The following is a 27539-nucleotide window of genomic DNA, read 5'->3' as shown; positions in this document are numbered from 1 at the left end:
ATGCAAACTTTTAATTGTTAAATGCGACGTATTTAGTTGTAGGACGTATTTAGTAAATCAGTTTTGTCCAAAACATTATCGCAAATACGATAACATATTTTTGAGGTAGATGGCGCTGTAGTATTTTCAAAAATTAAACATTTTCCAGATGAAAATGTTTTTTTTTTCATGTATCCTTTCAATGGAAACGTGGAAAGTTGAAGAAATAGAGTTTTCCCAAAGGTACGGTGCGAAATAGTCCGCATTTTCTGCCTTTTTTTGCTGTATTTTCTTTAACCGAAACCGACGAATAATCTGGATTCTCTAAACGGAGGTCGCGTTCGCCCGTTCGCGTATTTCATATGAATTTTGTGCAAGTTTTCTATTGATTTTAAATACATCAACATTCTTTATTTATTTATAACTGAAAATAAACGATTACATAACGACTGTTCCATTTATTTAATTTCTAAACCTTCCACACGATGGCGTCGATAACAAAAACAAATTAATTACACAACCAGCTGCGAAAGCGAAATGTAACGGTTTTCTTCTGACAGTTGACATCTGTCAATAATGAATTTAAAGTTAGTGATAAAAAGCGCGCTCTCACGCTTTATTTTCCGTTAAAATCACTTGAAATTGCTAGTCATTATTTATTTATTTATTTATTTAGTACCCAAGATGAAGTTCAACCACGGCGCAAATTTGGCCGTCGTGACGATTTTAAGTTTATTACAATCCAGACAAGTTGAAACAAGTTTCAGTGATTATGTAAAAGCTTTTGGGAGCTATTTTACATCCACTGAACCAGAAACGGAGGTGAGTGGCGAATTCACACAAAGAATCCCCTATGAAGTGTCCACAGTTGATGAGAAGTTCATCACGGAAGCCGCGAAGCTCACAGGTGTTGCTTTATCAGAGCTCGATTCCTGCCAGCAAAGGGTAAATATTTATCACAATCCAACCACTTTACCCCATTTCACTATTTTGAACAGGTGGTCTTAAAGCTGAAGGCTGATTGTGATAAGATGAACGACGAGCAGCTGGCAAAAATGGCCGTTCACCTTTTGAATTGTCAGTCATACATCGAAGGTCGCCAGATATTTCCCTGTACAGACGACATGACCATCAAGGATTGCACCAGGACCATGGACCCAGACACCTGGACCAGCTACCATCTGATGAGCAACCGAGCAAAAGCGGTCTGTTATTCAATCAGACAGATGCAGTTTAGGGGCTTGGCTGAGCACACAGTCAACCGTCTGATGGACGCGGCGCAGGATCAGTTGCGAACTTTGGGGAAAATCGCTGAGAACCAGCACGAGTTGCAAGATATGGCGGAACACACTCTGACGTCATTGACTGAAGGTCACACTGTGCTGGCCAATCAGCAGAAGGATATACAGATGGCGCAGTTTCACGGGCAGCTGGTGTTGGAAGACAATATAAAGAAATTGGCGCAAGAGAAAGAGTTGATTGTGAACACTCACAATCAGCTAGTGAAGATGACCCACCGGATCCAGCAGAAGTTGGAGGACTCAAGTAGAAACTTGGAGGAACAAGCGGGGGAAAGTCGGCAGAATCATCAAGAGTTGCTCGATGATTTAATCGCGATACAAAGTAAAGCGCACGCGATTTTTGAGAGAATCGGTAATTACATTAAAAAAAAAAAATGAAATTTGATGTTTAGTTGCGGTTTTGCAGAGGAGTCGTCGACGTTGCTCTTGCAACAAAACGAAAATTTCAAGCTCCAATACGAGGAAACGCTGAGAAATCTCGCCGAAGTGAACAAGACCGTTCACAATCTCGTGAGTCTAGTCGGGGGCACCAGACAGGCGCTAGAGGAGCGCCTCGCGTGGCTCACCACGGCTCTAGGAGGGACCGATCTAGCCGTGGAGCGCCTCTACCTAATAATCTGGCACTCGGCGTTCATGCTGATCTCGATGCTCACTTGCGCCTTCCTTTCAGCGCGACTCAGCACGAGAGTGATCGTGGCGACTCTGCCCCCACTAAATCTAGCTCTAGCGCTGTGGGGCACCGACAATCAAATGGGACCACTCTCGTTGGCCGCGACCATCCTGACTTTTGTTTTAGGTACGATCGAAACGAGCGTTGGCAGCTTAACAGTTTGTTTTTCAGGACAAGTACTTCTGTTGTCGGCGCTGTCGTTCAAGTCCAGCGTGCGCCACGCTTTACCCTGGATCAAGAGTCCGGTTTTGAGCAAGAGAGAAAGTCCTGTTCTGAGCAAGAGAGAGACGCCGGTTCGCGAAACTAATTTTGATCGAATAAGTACAAATACAAGTGAGATGGAGGATGATTTTAATATGAACAGTTTAGGTAGTCCGACCCCGCCGCTGTCGCGGAGTGGGTTTTACAGGGCCAGGTCCAGGAGCACGACGCCTCTGATCATAAACGGAGGTAGCAGAGGGGTGTGTCATGCTAAGACTAGAGTGGGGACTCCGTGCAAACTGTCAAGTCTGCCAGGGAGGGATTATTGTTTCAGGCATCAAGGGGGCGACTCTGTGATGGAGTGATTTTTTTTTGTGATAATCCACGCGTCTCGGCTGTTTTATTGTATAAGGTTTTAATTTTATCCCATCATTTTTATATGATTTTAGAATAAGTATCGAACTGAACAATTTATTTTTTCTACATGTAATGGAATTTTTTTTACTCTAGTCTAGAATAGGACTGAGTCGAGGTGACTTTAATTTAGTTTCGATAACGCTCAAGTACAAGACAACTGTATACAGTAACATGTTTTACATCACAAGTGGACAGGACACAATAAATTATTTTCTCAACAGAGTTTTGGTGTGATCCGCCCCTCCCGCATCGAATCGTTTATAATTGCGGCTGCATCGCGATTCCTTTCCGCTGGTGCTATTATTGTTCAAGACACCTGGCACTAAGCCCAAACAAGTTGATAACACGACTCGGTGGCGTGCACCGGAAAAAATCGTGGAAAAAATCCACGAAGGATCACTCCATGTGGCGTTGCCGTGCGGGCGATAAGATCGATAGCACTGTTGACTCTATAAATCGCGCGAATTCGCGCCACGAACCGCACTGGTTCAGTCGACGCGCAAGTGTGCCAGAGTGTGTTGGTTTTTCACCTTTACATAACCTACGACCACCGCGAGGGGGATAATGGACTGTGTTTCTTCACTGGGGGCGTAAGTTGAACGTCGAGACGGAGGCGGTGACGACGGCACCGCGGGGGTTGCACAGGGTGACAATCTTCACGCTCGCGTTAATTTTTTTAAATTTCGCAAATGCGAGCATGTAATTTTTTTGCAAGCATGATGGACAGTGTTTTGACGGGAATTATATAATTTATTAAATTTCCGCGTTTCGCAATGAAAACACGACCTTCATCACACTTTGCATAATAAAGGAGCGTCAGGTTATTACACTATCCAGGATACTTTTCATAAAAATAAATTCAAGATTACGGATTGTTGCAAAATCCACGTGCACGTTTAGAAAAAAATAATCCAATGATGCAAACGTGTGACTCATATTTTTTTTTCTTGGACGTAAATAGTAATTTGGATTAACGTTATGTAAACAGTTTGCCATTTCCGCTAAGATGTGCTCTTGCGAAAGGTATGTATTTCGCAACAAGGTCTTCAACTGCAATTAATGTCGCTTCTAATATTACTGTACTCGTTTTGTATTTTTATACTGGCGACATTCAAATCAATATATTTTTTTTTTGTAAATACATACCAGTTCAAAGATTTCGTATAAAAAAAAGGAAATTACATTACCTATATGGATTTATAGGTATAATGACGAAGGGCTTAATTTTTTTCCTTTATAACGCTTAAGAATTTTTTTGTCCTTGAAAAATTTGTGCAACATTCAGATCAGATTGGTAATAGGATTGGCAAAAATCGCTTCATCATGACGTCAGCGTAATTACTTTTTGCTAATCTAACACAAACGTAATAATTACACCTATAATGTTCTTATCAATACCATTTTTTTTAGAGTGTCATTCTGATAACTCGTAACAAAACCGCATCGATGATCGATGTTCTGTCAAACAGACCAAATGTTATGTGAGACCAAATATTTACCCAAATTTCCATAAGAATCGATATCCCGGCAAAATAATTATCAGCTCGATCTAGCCGCCTCCTGTCAGATTCCCAAAACGCCAAAAATGTCAAAATTCAAACTTCTTACCGCTGCGATTTTTCTAGCCTGTTATAAACTAGCCTCAGTAATGGCCTCGCGCCTTGGTAGAATCGCGATCGGGGGGCTGGCGGTGACTGCGGGGACCGGCCTGGCGACTTACCTGCTCCTGACGGACGGCCACGACAGACGAGTAAGCCTGACCCGGTGCAAATGCCTTAATCGATTGATTTCTAGATGGGCGCACTGCATGCTCAACGGTGCCCCGCCAAAGCCAAACGCGGGTTGCCCACGCGAGAGGAACAGATCAAGTCGCTCCAGAGCGACAGTTTCGACGTGGTGATAATCGGCGGCGGCGCTACTGGAGCTGGATGCGCGCTGGACGCCGCCACCAGAGGCCTGAAAACCGCGCTGATCGAAGCGGACGACTTCGCGAGCGGGACGTCGAGTCGCAGCACCAAGTTGATACATGGGGGGGTGCGGTACTTGCAGAAGGCTATAATGCAGTTCGACATAGAGCAGTACAGGATGGTGAAAGAAGCGCTGCACGAGAGAGCGAGCATGCTGAATTCGGCCCCGCATCTGGCGCATCCTCTCCCCATCATGCTCCCGGTCTACACGTGAGTAAAAGAGCAAGATGGGACGAGTTGTGGCACGGTTTTGTAGGTGGTGGCAAGTTCCCTACTACTGGGTGGGGATCAAGATGTACGACATCGTCGCCGGAAGCAAGACCCTCAAGAGTTCGTATCTTCTGTCGAAGAAGAACGCGCTGGAGTTGTTCCCCATGTTGCGAGGCGACAGATTGTGCGGCGCTATTGTCTATTATGACGGCCAACAAGACGACGCCAGGATGAATCTAGCTGTGGCACTGACCGCGACTCGACATGGCGCCACTGTCGCCAACCACGTTTCCGTGACTGGTCTGATGAAAGAAAAGAACGCCGAAGGGAAAGAGGTGTTGTGTGGGGTCCACGTCAAAGACGAGCTCACTGGAAACAAGTGGACCGTACCTGCAAAATGTGTGATCAATGCGACCGGCCCCTTCACCGATTCCATCCGGAAAATGGACAACCCCGAAGTAAAGGAGATCTGTGCCCCCAGTAGCGGCGTCCACATCACTCTACCCGGGTACTACAGTCCGGAACAGATGGGCTTGTTGGATCCCTCGACTAGCGACGGGCGAGTCATCTTCTTCTTGCCTTGGCAGAAGCAGACCATCGCCGGTACGACCGATCTCCCGTGCGAAGTCACCCACAGCCCCAGACCCACCGAAGACGAAATCATGTTCATTTTAGAAGAAGTTAAGAATTATCTCAATCCAGACGTTGAAGGTCAGTTGCGTAAGCATGACTCAACACTCGTACAGCGTTTAGTTTCCAGTCCGCAGAGGTGACGTCTTGTCCGCCTGGAGTGGAATCAGGCCTTTAGTTTCAGATCCTAATAAACCCGACACGCAATCACTTGCCAGAAACCATATAGTTCACGTTAGCGACAGCAAACTAGTTACAATCGCTGGTGGTAAATGGACAACTTACAGAGCCATGTCTGAGGAGACGATCGACGCGGCAATCGCCGCCTGCGGCCTAAAACCGACCCACAAAACGTGTCAGACTGACGGGTTGTTGCTCGAAGGGGCCCACGGGTGGACCCCCACCATGTACATTCGCCTAGTGCAAGATTTTGGCCTAGAGTGCGAAGTTGCTCAACACTTAGCGAAGTCCTATGGGGATAGAGCGTTCGCGGTGGCGAAAATGGCTTCTCTCACAGGTAATTGTTTCAGTTTTTGGGAAAAATAGACTGAATGGGTTGTTACAGGCAAGCGGTGGCCCATCATTGGCAAGAAAATTCACCCCGAGTTTCCCTACATCGATGCGGAGATTCGATACGGCGTGAGGGAGTACGCCACGACTGCGGTAGATATGATAGCGAGGAGGCTTCGATTGGCTTTCTTGAATGTCCAAGCCGCGCAAGAAGCCCTGCCGGATATCATCAACATCATGGGCGAAGAGTTGGAGTGGTCTGAAGGTAGTCACTGGAGCAGTTATCGGCCAGATGTGAAAATATCAAGATTTCAGATGAAAAGAAGAAGCAACACAAGCAAGCGTCGGAGTTTTTGCAGAACGAAATGGGCCAAAACGTGAATCGTGCCAGTCGCGACAAGATTCCGATCAATCTCAAGAAGGAAGAGATCCAGTTGTACATCAAGAGGTTCCAGATCATCGACAAAGACCGCAAAGGATACGTCTCGATCAACGACATCCGGCGAAGTCTCAAGGTTTGTTTTTAGCGCATCCCGTAGAGCACAACCCTACCAGACAATTAATTCCTTCTGTAGTCCCTAGGTATGAAAGTAACAGACGACGAGATCCACACCCTTTTGTCTGATATTAACGTAACATACAACGGCCAACTGGAATTGGCTGATTACCTCCAGGTGAGCCACTCGCACACTCATCTAATTGCTTTGTACTGTTACAGCAACATGGTGAGAAGGAGGTTCCTGGTGAGGAGCTTCACGAAATTCTCCGAGAAATCGACACAAACATGAATGGACAAGTTGAACTTGACGAGTATTTGCAGGTTTGACAAAAGACGTTCAGTTTTTGTGTGTAGATTTTGTTTTTGTTGAACAAGCTCACCACTCACACCTCCACGCACCGATTTAGTTTTTTTTTTAATTAAAAAAAATGCAGGTTTATCATATTTTTTTTTAGATGATGTCGGCTATCAAATCTGGTCACGTAACGTACTCCAGATTCGCCCGAATGGCCGAGTTGGAAGAGCAAAAGCACGAGAAAGAAATGCTGAAAAAGAAGATTTCGGTAGAGCGCAGTGGCGGTGGGTTGTAAACGGCTAAAATTAAAAAATAATAATGAAAAAATACAATCTTGTGAATGGTTCACGTACGTCAATTTATACTCAGGTGATTCAGTGTCAACCGTATTTATTTATAAATTATTTCATTCGAGATGAGGTTAAGTCCAGTTTTGTTAAAATGTTAATTTATTTTATGGTAGTGACTAAAATTGTTTAAAATAAACGTATTTTGAAAAAAAAAATGATGCGTCATTTCACGTAACCCTAGACACAGTTTGACGGAAACGACAGTTGACGTAAGAGAATTTATTTCTTAAAGGAAACGATAGTTAAAGCTTGATTAGCCACTTCAAGTGAAAAAAAAATACTCCATAAGTTAATAAAACTACAAGTTAAATTATATCGCAGAACGTTGTAAAAAAAATAGACCACGTCTATAACAAGAATATCAATTGCAGCTTACTTAAATTAACAATCGGAAGCGTTAAAATCAATACCACCGCTTCCGCTCGAGGGTCCCGGCTTCTTGCCCCCCCTGGCCAGTCTGTCAAGTTCAGCTGCGGCGTCCGACCTCATAGCTGCCTTCTCGTTGAGCGATTCCGGTCCTCCCGACTTGTTAACCAGCGAATTCCCCGGACTCGATCCGGTCTTCTTGTGCAACAGCGAATTGAAGAAGTTGGCCAGGACGCCCTCGCCACCTGGCGAACTCACGACCTTCGAACCGTCCAGCTGGAACACGTCCACATCAACTCTGCTCCGACTCTAACATTGAAAAAATGTCGCGCCAAAAACACAACCTCAACAAAAAATCTAAACGAAATTACGCAAAGAACCAAACAAACAGAAGCACAGTGTGTGATCGTGATCGTCTTGAGGTTGCGTTCGCCGATTTTTGGCGCGTCTCGTGGGGTGATCGTTACCGAGTTAGTCGTTAAACCAAACCAACCAAACATGTATGGGTATGCTGCGGTTACCAAAAATGAAATTAATAAAAACATATGCCACAATTGGAAAATTTGGAAAAACGAGTTTACCTTCTTGGGAGAGCCTTGAGTTGAGGTTCTTACCGTTGCTTTTCCTAGAGGTGTCGACCTGATCGGAGACTCTCCCAGTCTTGGACCCGGGAGATTGTTCCCGCCGGCGAAGAGGATCTGCTGTTGTCGCCCCAAAAAGTTCTGTTCGTCTTCGGCCAACAGTTCGGTTTCCCGATTGATGGTCTACGATTGTTAATTACATAAACGAAACGGCTAAAAAATATCTGAATCACCTTTCGCGTGGTTGGCTGCACTATAATGTCTCGGAAATAATCGTCTGGTTTGCACGTGTGCAAATTTTCGTACAAAATTCTTATCTTGTTCATGTTGTCCCATCCCGACGGTCTACACAAGAGTTAATACAAAAACGATCAAACAAAATAGAAAACAATTCTCTAAATAAGAATCAGAAATTCGATTTAGAGCCCCACTCACATAAACACGGCGTCCTTCTCTACCACCAAAGCCGGTGTGCGGAAGGGAAACCCGTAAATACGATGCGTTAAATACTTGTAGAGCAAATCACAATTCTTGTCTTCCTTGGCGCTGGTGTAGAACAGAGCGGCTCCGTACTGAAGACAAAACTTCCGAATCCATTGTTGCATGAAATCCAGATGTTCGTCACGGTAGTCCTGTTCCTTCTCCAAAGTCTGGATGTAGTCAGTCTGGAAACGTTCCCATTAAAAGATCGCCTCAACTTCGTTTCGTTGAAGCGAAATAATTTGAAATCCCCCTCCTTCAACCCACCTTGGTGACGACCACGACTATGTCGAGCCCCAGGTTGTTGGTGAGGGTGCCCTCCGGCAGCGAGGTCGCGTCCTCCAAGCCGTCCTCGCCCTCGCCGAAAGTCCTCGAGCTCCGCTTCATGGGCGAAGCAGGGTCGAGTTCGTCCCCCGGCTCTATGTACTCCTGCCACATCTTGACGATGTGTTGGCGGCGACTCTGGCGCAGGTCGACGTCCACCTTCAGCTTGTCGAGGTGATCCGCCAACACCGAGGCCCAGTGCTGGAGCTGTTCGAGGATGCTCCAGGGAGCTGTCATGGTTACGGTGAGAATGACGAGGGTGTGCTGGAATGTCTCTTCGCTCAGGGCGAACTTGAGGAGGTCGTTGTGGCCCGGATCGCCGTCCAGGACCCACACGCTCAGGCGGGTTTGGTCTGAAAAGTGGGGTTTCTCGCCATTGAAAGTATTCGACGAGGAACAATGCGGGGTCAGGCTTATCGGGAAGCCCCGTGAAAATTAATCAGTCAGATAATTGATTAAATCCGTAAACAAATTGATAAAGTTTTCTCCGCAGATTTTAATAAGCAATGGACACGCTCGGTGCGACTGATGCGAATCTATTGTGAGTACATTGCTTGTTTACTAACTGTCTACAAATTGTTTACGTTTTAGATACAGATGTCTGAAAAAGTCGAATAATCCGCGTCAGATGGGGCAACTGTGTCAATGGTGTGACTCCATTTTTGATTATGCTGCGCACCTCAACGAAAATCACAAAGAAAGTTGCTTCAAAAGTGCGAAAAGAACTGTGTTTTACTGGAAGATTCCGCTGAGCGAGTGTACAGATAAAGGTCTGATAAAACACAAATCCCAAAGCTATTTATATGAGATTTATTACAAGAAAAATCCTGGTGATGAATGTTTGTATTTCTGTCTGACTGGATTTCGAGGACACACGCAACGATACCGCTTTCGCCTGAACCACAAAAATCTATCAGATCACTGTGTTCCACAACAAACCATGCCCAATTTGACAGATGTGTCGGTGCCCATATGCGAAAGAAAATGGGCCGTCGCCATTCCTTCGCAAATTTTGAGCGCATATTGTGACGCGTCACGTCGAATAGATTTCAAAATTATTTTTGATGAATAATAAAATTGTACAAACCGTCACGGTAGTCGTCTCTGACGTCGATGTAGGCATACTCCAATCCTGACCCCTTTTTGGGATCCTCCACGCCCTGAAGTTTTGCTACTATTGTAGTCTTCCCGCATTCGTTGTCCCCGAGGACCAGTACTTGCTTGCACGACGGCAACTTGGGGTTGCCATTATTTTGGACGTCACTCAAAATCTGAGACCTGAAAAGTTAGGTTATGAGAGTTCGGAGCGGCGGACTGCTCGATAAACCTACCAAAGATTCTTTTTGCTGTCATCAGCGGTTTTTGATATTTCTTCCGGCATTGTTAATTCTTCAAATAAAATTCTAACGGGTTGTTGGATTACACTGACAGTAATGACATTTGACTAGTAATTTGACGTCTACAACCTTGACTTTGGTGAGTCACCAGACGAACAAAAATTAAAGAAGCATTTAAAACCTAATTCTAATTTAATCTTAAATTATTTGCGCTTGTATTGCAAGCAACTGTGCACCAAAAACAAAAAAAATGCAAAAAGAACTTATAATTACGGCTTAATGCGACTTCAACGAGTGACGTAACAAAAGACGCAAACAATGGACATTTTCACAGTGAATTTCTTTGTGGGAAAGAAATTAACGCACAACAGAATTTTGCAGTCAAAAATTTATTCTTACGGTTATAAACTTGTGCAAACTACAATTTATTTCTTTAGATAACTCTGCAGCTGTTTAAACAGATGGCGCGTTCTGTCAAAATAAAACCAAAATTCCCCAGACTTTTGACATTTTTGACAGTAGGCAGCAAAGTTTGGACGTTCCAATTTCTATTACGTCTATTTATTATTTAATAATTTAATAAACTGCAGAAAATGAGTGTCTTAGAAGAATGCTTGTGGTGTTCTCACTGACTGTACAGTTTTTCAATGTTGTACAAATTAATTACAACGGTCACCCATGAAGATGTTTGATTCGATTTTGCAGTACGTTAGGAGCTGGTTTCCGCCTAACGAATTGCCTAATTCGAGCGAGCTTTCCCGTAAACGCAGGTAAACACACCGGTTTTCATTACTATCAATCGAATTACAATCCCTCATTGTAGAAATACAGATAGTTTTTCCCATTTCAAAAGTCCCAAACACAGAAAGATTTTATCGTCAATGTCCAACAATATTCTCGAAGGTAAGCAAGCCGTGAATAATTGACTGACTTTTAATAAATAAAAATCTATACTTGAAGATGATTGCTTTGCATCACCGCTGAGAACGTCAGTTCTGCGCCCCTTCAACAGCACCGAACGCGCGCTAGTGATCGACGACGATGAAGACGTTCGCCCAGTCACGAAACCGATAGACATAAAAGTGCCGCGCGATCGGAAATCGTCCGAAAACCGACTGAAAGTGAACGGCAATGACGACTTAAGTTTCCTAAAAACAATAAAGAGCACAACTGAGAAGAGACTAGATGCGAAAAAGACTGGTGTAGAGTATATTACACGATTTACGTCGGGTTACGAACCGCTCGCTACTAAATCGCCCAACATGCAGAACGGCACCAAGCCCAAATCAAAAATAACACCGAAAAGATCGGCGCGTTCGTCGCTGAACAGCAGCATGGCCTCGCCAACCCTCGACTATTCGATTAGGTTGGATGACAAAAAAAAGTATCAGATGTTACTAGACAATCTGGCGATGCAAAATTCGTTTAACAGTACGATGAACAGCTCGTCGAGCTACGGGACTCCAATAGGTACGATGTTCAATCGTTCGAGGCGGCTGGTCGAGATGTCCAAGTCGCCCAAACAGAAGTCTTTTGATGTCGTCGATCTCACAAATGAGAACAAGACTAAACTGTCGACGAAAGATAGGGTGATCAAGGTTCTGGACGATTTTGAAAGTGAGACTCTGGTCATCGAAGACTCCGATTCGGACGTGGAGGTCTTGCCCAGCCCGCCGTCGCCCAAGCCCGACATCAAGGTGCCCCCCGTGAACAGTCTGAAGGCCGTGATCGACACGTCAAGAGCGGCGCGCCACGAGTGGCTCAATGATTTGTAAGTATCAGAAAAAAAAATTATCAAAGAAGAAAGAAAACGATTGTTTTTATTTGGGAATCGTTTTGTTTTGAAAGTATTTTGGCGAAAGTGACGTTTCTTTGTTGTGTTTTTGTTGGCGCGAACCGCAGAGTAAACACCGACACCGGTGACATTTCGATTCACTCTGTCAAATTATTGGTATGTCAAATTATCACTATGAAATTGTCAAAATACCGCCAAAGATTCGCGAAAATTTTGAAAATGGGGATCCTCTTCAGCTACTTCTTCACGTATCTGAGCCGATCCCAAGCCCGACAACTAAGTTTCGCGAATGTTTTTTCAGCACCAAGAAGCATGCACAGTTCGTGGAAGATAAATCCAAAGAAATCCAAGCCTACACGGAGAACTCGTCCGCCTTGAACGAGATCAACCGAGACATGTTGATAAAATCTCTGACGAAGAAGGTCCAAGATTCTTTGGCGATCAAAGACACAATCTTGCCAATCGTCGAAGAGGAGGAGGAGGTGGAGCTGCCCCCTCTCTCCGACGAACAGCTCAGAGCCGTGAAGAAGGCCTTCTCGGGCGACCCCAACGAGGTCCTCACCAAGAAATTCAACCTGAACGTGAACCGCAGAGACATCCAGACCCTGGCGGGTCTCAACTGGCTGAACGACAACGTAATCAACTTCTACATGAACCTGATTATAGAGAGAGGAACAGACTCGAAGTGGCCCCGCGCCTACGCCATGAACACGTTTTTCTACCAGAAACTGTCGACGAGCGGACCCGAATCGCTGAAACGCTGGACCAGGAAGGTGGACGTCTTCTCGTACGAATTCATCTGCGTGCCCATACATCTGGGCATGCACTGGTGCATGGCCATCGTCAACTTAAAAGAGAGGACCATTAAGTACTACGACAGCATGGGCAAGTCCAACAACCAGTGTCTCAACGCGCTGAAAGGCTACCTCGAGTTCGAGCACCAAGACAAGAAGAACGAACCGTACAGTACAAAGGATTTCGTCTTGGAGAACGTGCAAGATATTCCCCAACAGATGAACGGGAGCGATTGTGGCATGTTTTCGTGTACTTTTGCCGAGTTCGCGACGAGGAAAGCCAAGTTCACTTTCCAACAGGAGGACATGCCCTACCTTAGGAAAAAAATGGTGGTCGAGATTTTAACAGGACAGCTATTGATACAATAAATGTCTTAAATTGGTGTATGAAATTATTGTACAGTGAAAGAATCCTTTCCATTAAGTGTCTAATCTTTTTAATAATGAAAACGCTGATCTGTGTAGTTTTTAGAAACCTATCATCCTTCAACTTATAAGTTTTGTGATAAAAACACTTTTTTATTTGAACCCTTTTTGTTACTATAATTCGTGAATTCAGTTGAAATAAACAATAATTTATTGACTTTTTTTTCGTAGTTGCGCTGCAGGGTGTCAGGATAAAATTAAGAGTTCAAATAAATCGTCACCTTGATGATAACAGCGTCGTTGTGTAAATAGTGTCGCTCTTCTAGTTTTGCATAGGGCACCCTGTAGACCCCTTCGTAGGTACCAACCCCGTTCAAAGTCTGCGAGTTGATGTCTTTACTGCTGTCAAACCGGTCCAAAATCGTGAACTTGTGTTTCTTCAAGAAATTACTGCTGGGTCTCAACTGGATGCCCAAATAATCCGAGTGCAAATGGTTCGGGTACAATTGCAAGCACAACTGATGACCTGCAAAAATCAAGTGACGATAAACCAGACGTTAGTGCACACCTACCAAGAACGTAAAAGTCTGGACTTCGGATGTGTATTCCTTGTTTGCGGAAAATTGCGCGAATTTGGGAGATTTCCCAATAGTAGGTGAACACTTTTTCGCTCTTCAAGGTGTAGACAGTGTTGTTGAATTTGTCAATTTCTGTTCTAACCCACGAAGAGTCTCGAGTTACGCTTTCTGTGACGCTGACGATGCTATCCTCATCGATAGCGCTGCCCAAGCTTTTCTCCGCTAGATTTTCATCGTAACTGAAGTACTCGTAGTCTGTTGTTTTAACGCTAATCGGACGCTCATTGGTCAACATCGCTTTGATTGAATTCAATTCCGAGAGCAGTTTGCGTTCGAGTTGTACAAATTTGCGTTCAATCTGCCCTGAAACGGATACTTCGATAAACGAAGAATAACAATTGGGACTCACTAGTTGTGCAGACTCCTTTCAGTTGTCTCTTGACTGTCGCGTTCGCGGAAGTTTGGACCTCCCGGGTGATTATTTTGCAAATTGCGTGTTGCGTCTCTTCGGCGGTGTCGTCTGCCACTGACGGAACTGTTTTTATCATTGGTCACTCAAACAAATATTACTCACGTTGGGGTGGTGCACTTTCGAAATCTGCAACCCAAATCATTGCGCTGATGATTACGATGGCGTGAAACATCCTGAACAACGGGAACCAGCACTTCGATATTGTCTGGATTACGATTTAGGTCTATCGGATTGTTTTGTAATTTCCGCCTAAAAATATCTCGCTTGTTTGTTGTTTGTCTTTCGTTGACGGAGTCTTCCTGGCCCAATTTCCACGCAGTCGTAAATTCTGATCATTTAAAAAGGTTGCGAAATACGACCGACCCATATTAAAAGTGTGGCAATGGTGGACGACAAGTCGTCAAAAAATGTCATTTGTGACAACTGACAAATCATCACAAACTCCAAATTCCCGTGTGATGTAAATTCAAAAAACCACCCAAAAGAATGCTCACAATTCTCAAGTGTCTCTTCTGGATTCTACCATAAGTTAAGCTTCTATGATGGTAACTTCAGCCAGCCTTTTTGCCCCGGAACCCCAATGGAAGAGGTCCATATCAATAAAACGCCAACTCTCTTAAACTCCGTTTTTATTTCAGAAGTATAAAACAGTAAAAAAATACATCGGGCTGGCCCTTTACACCCCCATCCTAGTCTTCTACTACTACATATCGAAAACGTACGACACTATTTATAGCAACAGCTCGTCCACGTCGGAGGAATTCCTCAACCTGAAGTACTTTGGAGGTTTCTATTTCACCGGATGGAACTTTGTAAATAACCCTTTTCTCCATCTTTTCTCTTTGAAATACCTGAATCTGTTCCAGTCGGGTCAAGTTTATTTCCTCGTCGTTGCAGTTGCAGACGAATTAACAATCCTGACCGGACTGTCGACTCTCACCAACAAAATAATCACCACCGTCAGACATTATCTTTTCACAGCGATCGTCTTTCCTTCTACTGTGCTCGTCGGTGTGTTGTTTTGGTCTCTTTACGTGATGGACCGAGAACTTGTATTTCCCCAAAGCTTGGACGAATTCTATCCGGCTTGGATAACTCACAGTGTCCACTCCTTCGTAGTGGTCCCGCTAATAATCGAAATTAATCTGCCAAAAGAACAAGACTACGACATTGTCGAGTTTCAAAAGGCGCTTCCGATACTGACTGCATTTGTGGTTTGTTACCAAACTGCGTGAGTAGTTTTGTATGAAACTCTAAAAGAGTTTCATTTTTGATTTTTAGGCTGATTGCGGTCTACTTTCTCCACGACGTTTGGTTGTATCCACTTTTTAAATTTATTTCGTGGTTCCAGAGGATTCTGTTGTTGGAGATGTTGTATTGTATGACGGTTGTGTTTCTGTACGTGGGCATTTACTTGCAACATTTAAAAAGACAGCTGACAGACACAAAATTTTCTTATTGATTGTTTGAAAAATATAATTGATTATTAAATAAAAGTGTTTAACAAAATGCAAGACAAATTTTAGACTTGAGGTTATTACTTTTGGTGTGTCACAAGAACGTCAAAAGTAAAACAGTTTTGCGGAAGCAAAAAAGAAGTGGAATAACAAAAGAACAGGAAAAAACTGATCCAGAAGGTCTTTTATCTTCAAGCGGTAAAGTAAAAAAATTATCAACACCTACGAAATAATTTTAACAAAAAGGAAGGTCAAAGCCGCCTCTACGGGACATTCACATAAAGTTAAACAATATACTTGAATTATAATTCATAGACAATTGGTTGACAGTTCTCGTATTGAGGGTCATTTACCCGAGAAGCATCATACCTCCCCAATAACTGTTACGTAACGATCTGTATATATACCCAACTTTGTACGACTAGTAGTAGTGAGATACGATTCTTTTTTGAGCTATACAAAATCAAATTATATAATTATAATGTTAAATTGTTAAAAAAAAAACAATTACTGGAAGTTTGTTACGTTTCAAATTTAAACTGGGTAATTTTGGTGATAAAAACAGAATGGTTTTTATCTGAACTGATAAGAATTTTAAATGCGGCGGTTCTTCGAATCGACGCTCCAGTAGGTGGTGGTTGTATTTTGTAAAATCAATACAGGGTGAGAAAGAGCCTCCTACAAAACAAACAACATGAAACTACTTAAAAAACAAATTCAGTTACCGCAAGCTATTAATTCAAATTTGCTCAATTAAAAAACATTTTCTTCGTAATTGTGAATTAAAGTTAATTCTTTTGTTTACCAAATAAATTAACAAGTTGTGTGGGACTAATTCTATGATAAAAATTCGAATCTGAAACGCAGTTTCTTCGATATACTTTGCGAAACGCAATTTGCAACGTGTACGAGTCTTGGTGGTGCTTTTTGAATGAAATAAAAAAATTAGACTAGATTTGTTGCCGATTTGGTTTAGGGGTGTTTGCGAATTGTCTAATTTGAACCGTTGGCGCGGCTACGTCCGGCCGGTAACGCAGCCACCTGCGCGTTAATCCAGTTTAAGAAACCGCAAACCGTGGAAACCCGACTTTTTTAAATCGAGTGCTGTCGGATTTACGTTGGCAGTATTGAAGGTCCAATAAAAACTGTCTTGGGATCCTTATGTCTCGTACTGTCAAATGTGTCTATAAATCGCACCAGTTCAACCAAAATAAAACAATTTGTGATGTATAAAGTGAACTTTTGATACTCGCCGGTGTAACAAACCACGAAGGTCGCCAGATCGTCCTCAAACTTGACCGCAACCAAACAAAAATCGAAAACAACCCAATCAAAACGCAACTCCGTCAAGTCAATTTCTCCTCAATCTACGATAACATTTCGAAAATGCCTTTGTTCGGGAAGTCGCAAAAGAGCCCTACCGACATCGTGAAAGCCCTGAAGGAAGCCGTGAACTCGCTGGAGAAAGGCGACAAGAAAGCTGAGAAAGCTCAAGAGGATGTCAGCAAGAACCTGGTTTTGATCAAGAACATGCTGTACGGTACGTCCGACGCCGAGCCCCAGACAGACATAATAGTCGCCCAGTTGGCCCAGGAGCTGTACAACAGCAATCTGTTGCTGTTGCTGATACAGAACCTGCATCGAATCGACTTCGAAGGGAAGAAAGATGTGGCCCAAGTGTTTAACAATATTTTACGTAGACAAATCGGGACTCGATCGCCTACTGTAGAATACATTTGTACCAAACCCGAAATTCTGTTTACTTTAATGACTGGGTTAGTGCACCAAGCAACATCATCCAAAGAATCTCACCCATTGTTTTAGGTATGAACTGCAAGAAATCGCCCTTAATTGTGGAACTATGCTGCGTGAGTGTGCTAGATATGAAGCTTTGGCCAAAATAATGCTATATTCCGACGATTTTTATCATTTCTTCAGATACGTGGAAGTGTCCACTTTCGATATTGCATCAGATGCTTTTTCTACTTTTAAGGTAGAGGCGTAGGTGGCGCCGACGACGCATTTATTTTTGATATTTTTTAGGAATTGTTGACCCGTCACAAAATCTTATGTGCTGATTTCTTAGAAGTTAATTATGACAAGGTCTTCAACCATTACCAACGCCTGTTAAATTCGGAAAATTACGTTACACGCCGCCAAAGTCTGAAGTTGCTCGGCGAGTTGCTCCTTGACAGGCATAATTTCACTGTGAGTCACCTTTTGTAATCTAATCTGCGTTGCTATTTTATCTAGGAAGTCATTTGCGTAACAATTATATCAACGGATAAGTTTGTAGGTCAGTTTCTCTCGCGTTAGCCCTGCAGTGGCGCCAACTTAAAATCCGTATATAGGCTGTCCCAAAAGTGTGTACATTTGTGCTGTTTTCAGGTGATGACGAGGTATATATCCAACCCAGACAATCTTAAACTTATGATGAATATGCTTAAGGAACGATCTAGGAACATCCAATTTGAAGCCTTCCACGTTTTCAAGGTAATACTTAACACCACTTTGGTGTCAAAGGTGCACCTGTCAACTGTCATTGTTCAAAATTTTTGGATGACTGACGGCCTTGATTAACAGGTGTTTGTGGCAAATCCAAACAAACCGAAACCGATCTTGGACATCCTGCTCCGCAACCAGGACAAACTAGTAGATTTCCTCATGAAGTTCCACACAGACAGGGCGGAGGACGAACAGTTCAACGACGAAAAAGCATACCTCATTAGGCAAATTAAAGAACTGAGGCCGATGCCTGGGCATTAACAATTTTCCTAATATTTTAATATTATTGTTATATAATGTATTTTAATTTCAGCCGTTACCAAGATTTAAAAAACCCCCATGGACTCCATATCATTTGTTTTTATTATAAATTTTTTGACGTCCATTGTTTTAAATTTTCGTAACCGGGTTAGTCTCTCCATCTGATTGATTTCCGTCACTTGTCGGGTGATCCACTTTGAGTTCTTTTTTCTAGTGCTCAATCGATAATAAAGCTGACAGTAATGTACTAAGTGATTTTTTTTCGTTAGCGGTCAACCCAACACACGAGATATTTCGATTTCATTTGATAGGTAAACAAATATACTAAGTGTATTTATAGTAATATATTTATACAAAATATTCGATTGTTGTTAAGTGTATAATTTATCGAACGCGCAGAACAAACCGTTTCAAGAACTGAATTGCCTAAATCAAACCGGAAATAATTTGTTCTGCCGATTGGGTTTTGTTCCACAGCTCCTTGCCCCCCGTTTATTTATCTCATCGTTTCTTTCGGCTTGTAGCAATAATTTCTGTATTACTGAATACTTAAGTGTATTTTTTTTGTTTTTGTAAAGTAAGTCTAGTTGTTAGCTAGTTTAGTAATGAATTCTGTAAATCCATTAATTCAATTAAAACATAGTGGGGTGCCTATAAATGCTTATGGGTAGTTTTAAAACAATTAATCTTATTAGAAATTAAACGACCGTCCACGGGACAGCGCCACGCAATCTTCCGATTGGACTTCTCGCAGTGACACTGTCGATGGACGGCTCTAATTATTAATAAGATCTATTCTTAGCATACTTAATAAAGTTTAAAAAAATGATAGGATACCTAATACAATTCTAAATCTTATTAAAATTAATAGTTTTATAAAAAAGAATTTTTATTGGAGGAATTAAAGAATAAGTAAAGTGGATTGTTATTTCACTCCAGGAGGTGCGCGTAGTATAAAGTTCTTAGGCACTTGTTCAAGCATTCAAACACAAAGTTTAGCGAGCCGTTTCGAAAGAGAAACCAAATTTATCTTATTTTCTATACGACTTTAGTTATTTCTTATATGTATTTTATTGTATTTATTTTAAATTATAATATGATTTACACCGAAATTGGAATCAATACATTCTTTTAACTGATCTCGACTCTCAGTTTTACCCCGTAACTCACTTCCCTTTCAAATCACCGCCCAAAACATTACCTCAACACGATCCACAAACTACTTACGACTTTTTTAACCCATCAGCTCAACAGATGGCGTCCTGAAAACTAGCGATAGCCATCCAACAGATGGCGCAGTTTCTCGCAACAAAACTAGCGTTACTTTTGGGTCTCCTCTGTATTGTTATTCCTTTATTCCACTCAATCTGTCCGTCGCTACACACTAGACAATAATCACTTTTACACAATTGAACTGGTCCAGCTTTTTTTGATTGCTGGTAAAGTAATTAACGTTAACGCTACGTCAGAAACGTAAACAAAACAATTTCGAATCACAAACTGTCATCTGAGATGCAGGACTGCCAACACTGTACGTTACGAACAAGTTGAACGTTTTTGTTTGATTATTGTGTTGTGTGATGTGGATGTTTTGTTGATGTGTGAATATTTGTGATGTTTTAGATTGTGTTTTTGTTAGAGTTTGTGGTTGGAACTTGAGAAAAAGAGTTTCGAGTTAAATTTGGCGGTGGTGCTGGTGGTCAGTGTCGCCAACATTTCCGGACGAAAGTCCCGCCATTGTTGGTAATTAAATGCGTGGTATTCCAAACCAAAAATAATTCACGTGTTAATTCGTGTTATGACTGAAATCGAATTGTTTATCGTCTGGTCGGGGTTGGTTTGTGCGTACGTCGTGCGTGGTCCTGGCGGTGCGTTTTTGCGTGCCAGACAGTGAACTTTGTTCCGTTAATGGCTGTCAAAATGTTGAACCATGTTGTGTGAAGAAATAAAAACAATAATAATTCCCTGCTTAATAATTGCGTAATCCCCGACAAGGCTGTTACGAAATGAAGAAATAAAAAAGGACGTCCAATTAGTGTGTTCGTGTGCGTCAAAAATAACGAAAAACGTGCCAGGTGCGATCGAGTCAGTCCAGTAATGAAATAGGCGAAGATGCCTGCCCCGAAGCAGCGAAAAATCGCCCTGATGGGCTACCGTTCGGTAGGTAAATCCTCGTTGAGCATGCAGTTCGTCGAAGGCAAGTTCCTCGAGTCGTACGACCCCACGATCGAGAACACCTTCAAGAAGTCCCTGCGGATCAACTCCACCGACTACGAGCTGATCCTGGTGGACACCACCGGCCAGGACGAGTTCTCGATGTTCCCCTCGCAGTACAGCCTGGACGTGCACGGTTACGTCCTCGTTTACAGCATCGAAAACATGAAGTCGTTCGAAGTGGTGACGGCGCTCTACAACAAACTGGTCGACATCACCGGCAAGAACTACTTCCCCTCGGTGCTGGTCGGCAACAAATCCGACATGTACGACTGCAGGGAGGTCCCCGCCGAAGACGGCCGCAAGCTGGCCGAGAAGTGGAAGGCCACCTTCCTGGAGACCTCCGCCAAGCACAACGTCTCCGTCTCGCAAGTCTTTCAGACCCTTCTGAACGACATCGAGCGCGGCGACAGCAATGAGAAGCCCAACTGTACCATCAATTGACTCTGGCTCATTCTTGTCTTTTTAGCTAACTTAAGGAGTAAATTAATGTGCGAAAGACTGTACCGGTTTACCTGTAATATTGTTATATCATTTTTAACCAAAAGTGGCATAGTTTTGTATCTATATTTTTTATACAGAAACACTTATCTAATACTGTTCGATGATTAATTGAGGTGCACCATGTGCGAGATATTTCTCTTGTCATTTTCATTAACCAAGTTTTCTTAGCGTAAGCGTAAGTGATAATAATTGTAGTTTAGGAAGATTTTCCCCCTGCGTTCGCTGCAACCCCAGACAAGTTAGGCTAAAGCGCGCAAGCGCGTTGTCACTTTTCGAGACTTGTACAAAGATCTTGGGCGACAGATTTCATATTTTCGTAAGATTAGCGCCACTTAGGGGTGAAACTATACATAAAATCGTAGATTTTAAGTGTTATCATCTAGCTCTGTTTGTATTTATTTCCTCTAGTTACACATAAGTAAATCAATTTTTACGTTGGGGGGCCGCCATCACTGAAGTCGTGCAATTATCGGACCTCCCGACTGGATTTCCACCGTTTGGCGTCTCCGCCCGGGACAACTTCGTCGTCCACGAATTTTTCGACACAATGGCCGGGATCGTTCGATTAAAAAATATCGCTCCTGTGCGGACACGCAGACCTACATATATTTTTTTCTATGATATATACTTCTTTTCATCTGTTACTGTGGTGTAAAATTGTTTGTATTAATGTATCATATACGAAATTTAAATAAATTGGATACTTTATTTTATGGTGTAGGTCAATGGGGTCACGTGACGCAAATGCATCACACCTAGTAATTCCGGCCGGAAATGAACCAATTTTCGTTAATTTTCCCCAGTGAACTTGTTCACACGCGAAATTATCCCAAAATGGGCGAAATCGTCGAACCTGAATGCCCCATTGTGCGTTGTGATTTGTTGTTGGTCAATGGGAAGGCCGCAGAGACATTCGTGGGTTTTCCATTTGCTTATCTGGGAGGATTCCCAGCGACATTGCCCAATGTCACGTGTGCACTCTCTCATTACGTGATCACCGCAAGCACTGTCGTAACTTGATTCGACCGATAACTGTCAACCTCACGGTCAAACTTTCTCGTTCGACCTTCGAGGGAAATCCACCGATTGCTCAGTCAAGATGGCCCAATTTAATTTGCCGAAATGAATAGAAATGCGATTGTGCCGCGGCGATAAAACCAATCGATTTTATTGTATTTCAATTACCGGAAATTTTATTAAGGGGGGAGTTATACGATTCGGCCCGTTCACAAATAAAATACGTTATCAAGGTATTCGCCGGAGTTTTAATTCAATTTGGCGCGAATAAAGGACGAAATTTTGCGGATAAAGGCTCCTCACCAGACAAATTCAATTTCTTTAGTGTACAGAGCGAGCCAAAATCTTGACCCCACCTTGACTCATCACGAATTTGTGCAGCGCTCAACCCAGTACCGCCCAAGACTCACAGAGGTCGCCACTCACAAGAAATCTCCGCCGCGCGATCCCACTCTCGCATAAGTAGCAGGACCTTCGCACTTTCACCCTCCCGAGCTCACCAATTTTTTTTTGTTGACAGTACGCACGCGACGCTTCCTAATTACTTCTTCCAATTATCTATCGGGTGTCGATTTTTTGCGAAAACGTGCGTTGCGTAGGTTCCTTGTGACGCAATTCGATCAAGATCTGACGCATAAAACGCATGTCCACTAATTAACCAGCCAATTATGTCGAGCGCGTGCGATTGATTCCTCCTCGCATTCGTGAGTTGCGGGGACATCAATACGCGACAATTTTACGGCTTCCCGGTGCGATTTAAATTTACGTCCGCACGTATTAAGCCGTCGCCAAAACGAGGATTTCCCGACGAAAAAACCGGAACATCCACACACGAGAACTCCAATTAAAGATCGCTCCGTCATGCGGAAACGTGGATGATTATAAAACCATTTCCAACAGGAAACGTGCGAATCGCCGTACGCATAACAAAACCAGAGTTGCGAGTCTGGACGCGGCTCACATTCGGAAGAGCGAACCCCAGAGCCCCTCGTACGTCAGCGGCGTAATTTATTGGCGAGAATCGCGCGTTATTGGTTTTTGATAATCGAGCGTGACGATTAGACGGTAGTGGTACCACCGCAGGACTGGTGTCCTTTCGGAGTCACTGAACCCGCCGGAACCCCTGTAAGCGTTGACCGGATTTTCGCCCCGTAGTCATTCTGGTATATTCATAATAACACACCGGTTTCTTGAATCGGAAAGGCCTAAAAAATGTACGACTCTTGTATAATCCGGTTCGGTAATGAATGGACACTCGCAGCTCAACCGTAAAAATGAATGGGTCTCCAGATAAGCACTAAAACGGAGATCATGGCGACGATAACGTGCAACATATTAAACAGGAATCTCCGTTGTTGCCATCGTTTTAATTAATTTTTAACACGGTTTTATGGAAAGTGCTCCGGGGGGACTAATTAGAAAAGCTGCTCGCAAGATTTTACTGAGGAGCTGGCAGATTTATGACGTCATAATGGTCTATGATCAGTGATTTATTATGCACGAGGAGATCTAAACAAGAGGAACTACGCTCCATAATCTACAACCCTGTCGTTTTTTTTGCAAATTTTTCTTCTTCCATACTTTGTTCATTTTAAAAATGGGGACGTCATGAAGTTGCAGTGAACCAGCGAAACTGGAATTTTCATAAGAAGAGAGTTACTGCAGCAATATATTTCCTGTGGAGTTGTGTGTACCCTAAACAAGACTAACAATTGTAATAAACAATTACGTTTTATCTGTCGCTCCGTGTGGGGGACAGATTAAGCGATTTCTTCAGTGTACTTGAGAGCATGTAACAAATGAATAGACGTGGATTTGTCTTGTCGGGGGTTCCTCTTTGCAACAATTAATAAAATACGTACTAGAATGTCTGGGTCCGACCGTTCTCGCTCCGCCCCCGTGATTCATCCCCGTCTAGTTTCGTCGCATCCCGAGATCGCATTTTTGATAAGTCCCGTTACACTTGCGACTTGTCACATCCACAATCTGACCATTAAAGAGCCGTCAATGCGCGTGACCAATTAAAAAGCCATTCAACACCCGAAATCTGGAGAAAAATCCCGATAACGATCTTGATTTATTCCTGGGCCGTTGCGTGCGCTCGTTAAATCCTGTCTTATTGCGTCTTGATCCACTTTAACGACCTTGGCAGTCTGGATAAGTCGCAATTGGCGGATCGCACGTGCCGTCGTGACAAAGGGGTGAACAACAACCATCGCGTCCCTTCGTGTCGGCATTTGACGGTTGCACGGAGAGGAAGAGCGAAAGAAGTGGACGAGCAGCTGCATCCGTCAGGCGCACGTGGCGAGCCGGTTTTAACCCCTGCGGAACGGGGATTTCTCCTGATCAGGCCGCATACAAAACAACAAGCCTTAACTAAACAAACACGAACTTGATATCTGGGCCCAGGAACGGGAATTACGCCGGCGTCGGCACAAAAACTCCACTGACAAGAGTGACAGTTGGAGGTGACAAGTGACATGTGACGTTTGAGGTTAAGTCGGCAAGCGCGCAATTTGAAATTGCACCCCCTCATTCTACTAAAACACTTTAATTGGGTCGTTGTGTAGATCGCTCCGGCGCGCAACGCTGGATTATTATTTAATAAAGACGGGAAGCAGCTTTGGGTAAAATGTTCCGGTCGGGTGGTTAATTTTTTTCGATGCAATCGATCGATCGGACAATAAAAGAAGCGATGCGTTCTGGAGGAACAGCTGGCGACATGGTGGCATTTCGAATCAGATTTTTAACGAACCCCGACTATCGAGCTCTTTGTTGTAAATGCTTGACTTGTCAACGGTTGTAAAGCACCTAGATTCGGGGCTAGAAGCGGATTCAATTAATTCCGCAGGATAATCTGGGGTCGTATCGGTTGTTTATGGGTGCAGGAGCATGTGGAAGCACCATAGAAGACGCGAAGTAATTCCAACTGCGATTAGTCCAAGCGCAGTGCTAGGTCTTGCCGCATTCCTGGCAATTCCTCTTGGTTTTGAATGCGAAGACCTCGGACGTATCAGTTTTGGAGGAATTGGATCTGCGACAAGTTGGGGTTAGGTGTTGGGTTCCACAAATTGTTATTGGTGAATTCGATCGGAGATATCGAATGTCTGAGCCGAACCCCGATCATGTTCAGTCACTTGTCCCGCGATTGGAAGAAAAAATGCGTTTTGCGGACTCAATTAAGCCGAAGTGCACCTCGAATCGCCACAATGATTGCCTAGTTCTCTCCCAATATAAATTTTATGGCATGGCCATTCCGCCATTAAATCTCCATTTTATGCGACCTTTAACGACTCTCTTTCACGACAAATCCTCGAATAAAAAACAAACCGCTTGCAATAATAGGAGCGCAGTTTTAATTAATTTTTTCGGTTCGTTTTCTCGTTGGCTGCAGGGAATAAACCAGCGGGTTAACTAGCTCGGTTATTCTTTTACCTCCGCCTCATTAATAATTCATCCGACTAAAAACAATCACTTCTTCATTATGTTGTTTGTAAAGCTGTTATTATTGGAAACGTGATTTGTTGCTCAGATGGAAGCAACGCCCGTATCCGGGCCCCAATAATTCCAGTTTGCCTCCTGAGGTTTCTCAGATACGAACATAAATACATGCTGAAGGGGTTCCTATACTATCCCTCCATTATTTATTTAAGCGGCTTCCAGGGACGTACGTGTCCATATTAATAATAATCACGGCGAAAACACACACGCACATTTCCTGTACTGTTAATTGAGTACTCGCATGCATTCTAAGGCGGTGTACGCACCACACGCTTTTAAATATAGAACCAGAGGTACGGTCCCACGTGCGGAATGAGTGTTACGGTGCCAATAAAAAAATTATTAAACTCGATTCTTTGCTCGACATATCGGGATTGTTCTCACATTCAGTCAATTTCTTCTGGAGATTGTTTAGTATATCGAATATAATTTAGATTCGGTATTTTTTCACGAAAAAGTCCTAAAAGAGACTTATTTCATGCACCTTTTGCCAAAGAAAATAAGGAAAAAGGCTCCTTTTTGTAATTTATTTTCGATATCACTGTACCTATCTCTATTCTTTTCGGTTTGTTACATTACATTTTTTTATTTCTTGACAAATTGTCACGTGATTAGTTGTCTCCACTCGACAAAGTTTTTTCTGTTTTACCAAAAAAATCACATTTCTATCAACTTCGTAGACATTTTTTTCTCAAAGATTCTGTTTGGATGCTGAATAAATCTAAGCATTTCACTCTATTTTGGATTTACAAAATGTTTTTATCTTTCTTATATTACTCTAAGATATATTATATGTATATCTTTGTCTTTTTTGTACTATCGCCACACCAATGTTTCTTCCATCTTTGCCAAGAAAGAATTTTTTATTTACTTATTCTATTTGTCCTACAATTGTTGTTGTATCTTTGCATTTAATTTTTCGTTATTTATTATCTTCCTTCTTTTCTATTTATTAATTTCCCTGTTTGCAATGTTTTGTTCTTTTTTTTTAATTATCACTGTCGTTAATTTTTTTCACGTTCCAGATAATTGTCAATCTTGTAATTTTCTTTAATAATACCTCTTCCTTTCTCTTATTTATTCTTCGTGCCATTCATTCTTCCCTTCACGTAATTTTTTTTCTGTTCATCATACTTTTGGTGTTTTTGTCTCTCTTAATTTGTGTAAAAAGCGTCAAAGATAAATAAAACCGCTGCTTGTAAGGTTAGGAAATGAAACAAGAAATAATTTATGATATTTTATTATAAAACACGTTGAAAGTGTCCACCACGGCATGCGTGACAAAAAAAAAACTTTTGTGAATACCAGATTTTTTTTTGGCAAACTATTTCTTTCAATTTTTTTTCTATTTTCTGCACCTAATTCTTTTTATAATAATAATAATATATCCTTTTCAAATCTTTCGTAATACACATTGCATTATTTCTCTTGTTTATCGCTTTCTACAAATTATGTATTGTCTTCCGATATCCTTTTATAAAACCATTGCTCTTCTTCAGCGCTATTTTCTTGTTTCTATTATTTTGCTCTTTACATCGATGCACCAAACCTGCAAAAGGCAAATTTCTTTTCCCGTTTTTTGTTCACCTAGTCAAAATTCAAAATTTTTTTCTATTGTTTTAGTTTATTTTGTGTTTATTTTTTCACAATTTTCTTATTTCTTTCTCCAAATAGTACAGTAGATATTGATTATTACTTCTTATCTTTTACCTTTTTATTAATTGATGTCCTGTTTTCTTTGATTACTTCTTTTCTCTTTTGGAATATTACTGTTTTTGATTTTTTCAAGATGAATTTTTTATCGTTACAATAATATAAATGTTTTTTTCTTATAGAGATTATTCTGCTGTTTATGTTAATATATTTTTAAACAAACAACAAATCTTTACTTTATTAATTTTCCGTATTTTTTTATTTCATTTTTATTTCTCTTACTTTGTTGTTTCTCCATTATTATC

The 27539-nt window shown here is 42.3% G+C and overlaps 8 protein-coding genes across 13 annotated transcripts; 6 read left to right on the top strand and 2 right to left on the bottom strand.

Moving 5' to 3' along the window:
- Positions 1 to 500: 500 nt before the first annotated feature.
- Positions 501 to 2790, top strand: LOC138131272 (protein brambleberry-like). Its single transcript, XM_069048197.1, has 4 exons — positions 501 to 924; positions 978 to 1632; positions 1687 to 2076; positions 2122 to 2790. Exons 1-4 carry the CDS (start codon positions 664 to 666, stop codon positions 2514 to 2516), a joined length of 1701 nt encoding a protein of 566 aa, XP_068904298.1. The 5' UTR covers positions 501 to 663; the 3' UTR covers positions 2517 to 2790.
- Positions 2791 to 2937: 147 nt separating this feature from the next.
- LOC138131267 (glycerol-3-phosphate dehydrogenase, mitochondrial-like) lies at positions 2938 to 7184 on the top strand. Of its 4 annotated transcripts, XM_069048193.1 has the most exons (10): positions 2938 to 3158; positions 4194 to 4318; positions 4363 to 4745; positions 4792 to 5456; positions 5506 to 5892; positions 5941 to 6150; positions 6201 to 6400; positions 6461 to 6559; positions 6604 to 6705; positions 6840 to 7184. In XM_069048193.1, the coding sequence occupies exons 2-10, from the start codon at positions 4217 to 4219 to the stop codon at positions 6972 to 6974; spliced, it is 2283 nt and encodes a 760-aa protein (XP_068904294.1). In that variant the 5' UTR covers positions 2938 to 3158; positions 4194 to 4216; the 3' UTR covers positions 6975 to 7184. The 4 variants fall into 4 exon arrangements, with proteins under 4 accessions (XP_068904294.1, XP_068904291.1, XP_068904292.1 ...); XM_069048190.1 differs by lacking the exon at positions 6461 to 6559; XM_069048191.1 differs by lacking the exon at positions 6604 to 6705.
- Positions 7185 to 7233: 49 nt separating this feature from the next.
- On the bottom strand, positions 7234 to 10469 carry Dlic (dynein light intermediate chain). 3 transcript variants are annotated; one of them, XM_069048198.1, is made up of 7 exons: positions 10112 to 10469; positions 9868 to 10058; positions 8724 to 9133; positions 8412 to 8641; positions 8210 to 8321; positions 7977 to 8159; positions 7234 to 7671 (listed from the first exon to the last, which is right to left on the bottom strand). In XM_069048198.1, exons 1-7 carry the CDS (start codon positions 10159 to 10161, stop codon positions 7411 to 7413), a joined length of 1437 nt encoding a protein of 478 aa, XP_068904299.1. In that variant the 5' UTR covers positions 10162 to 10469; the 3' UTR covers positions 7234 to 7410. The 3 variants fall into 3 exon arrangements, with proteins under 3 accessions (XP_068904299.1, XP_068904300.1, XP_068904301.1); XM_069048199.1 differs by having other exon boundaries at positions 8010 to 8159; XM_069048200.1 differs by lacking the exon at positions 7234 to 7671 and adding an exon at positions 7705 to 7906.
- Positions 10470 to 10626: 157 nt separating this feature from the next.
- Positions 10627 to 14364, bottom strand: LOC138131278 (uncharacterized). Its single transcript, XM_069048204.1, has 4 exons — positions 14225 to 14364; positions 14060 to 14176; positions 13645 to 14013; positions 10627 to 13598 (listed from the first exon to the last, which is right to left on the bottom strand). The coding sequence occupies exons 1-4, from the start codon at positions 14292 to 14294 to the stop codon at positions 13330 to 13332; spliced, it is 825 nt and encodes a 274-aa protein (XP_068904305.1). The 5' UTR covers positions 14295 to 14364; the 3' UTR covers positions 10627 to 13329.
- Positions 10746 to 13289, top strand: LOC138131270 (sentrin-specific protease-like). Its single transcript, XM_069048195.1, has 4 exons — positions 10746 to 10887; positions 10941 to 11020; positions 11078 to 11888; positions 12214 to 13289. Exons 1-4 carry the CDS (start codon positions 10796 to 10798, stop codon positions 13073 to 13075), a joined length of 1845 nt encoding a protein of 614 aa, XP_068904296.1. The 5' UTR covers positions 10746 to 10795; the 3' UTR covers positions 13076 to 13289.
- Positions 14365 to 14586: 222 nt separating the features above from the next.
- On the top strand, positions 14587 to 15647 carry LOC138131279 (androgen-dependent TFPI-regulating protein-like). Its single transcript, XM_069048205.1, has 4 exons — positions 14587 to 14711; positions 14761 to 14934; positions 14989 to 15353; positions 15404 to 15647. Exons 1-4 carry the CDS (start codon positions 14703 to 14705, stop codon positions 15582 to 15584), a joined length of 729 nt encoding a protein of 242 aa, XP_068904306.1. The 5' UTR covers positions 14587 to 14702; the 3' UTR covers positions 15585 to 15647.
- Positions 15648 to 16722: 1075 nt separating this feature from the next.
- Mo25 (calcium binding protein Mo25) lies at positions 16723 to 19484 on the top strand. Its single transcript, XM_069048203.1, has 5 exons — positions 16723 to 17354; positions 17404 to 17572; positions 17623 to 17787; positions 17968 to 18072; positions 18163 to 19484. The coding sequence occupies exons 1-5, from the start codon at positions 16966 to 16968 to the stop codon at positions 18343 to 18345; spliced, it is 1011 nt and encodes a 336-aa protein (XP_068904304.1). The 5' UTR covers positions 16723 to 16965; the 3' UTR covers positions 18346 to 19484.
- A 556-nt stretch (positions 19485 to 20040) lies between these two features.
- On the top strand, positions 20041 to 21776 carry LOC138131280 (GTP-binding protein Rheb homolog). The gene has a single exon (XM_069048206.1). It carries the CDS (start codon positions 20458 to 20460, stop codon positions 21001 to 21003), a length of 546 nt encoding a protein of 181 aa, XP_068904307.1. The 5' UTR covers positions 20041 to 20457; the 3' UTR covers positions 21004 to 21776.
- The last annotated feature ends 5763 nt before the right edge of the window (positions 21777 to 27539 follow it).

This window comes from Tenebrio molitor, chromosome 5 (genome assembly GCF_963966145.1).
Source record: "Tenebrio molitor chromosome 5, icTenMoli1.1, whole genome shotgun sequence".
Classification (NCBI taxonomy): Eukaryota; Metazoa; Arthropoda; class Insecta; order Coleoptera; family Tenebrionidae; genus Tenebrio; species Tenebrio molitor.
This window is presented reverse-complemented; position numbering and strand designations above follow the sequence as displayed.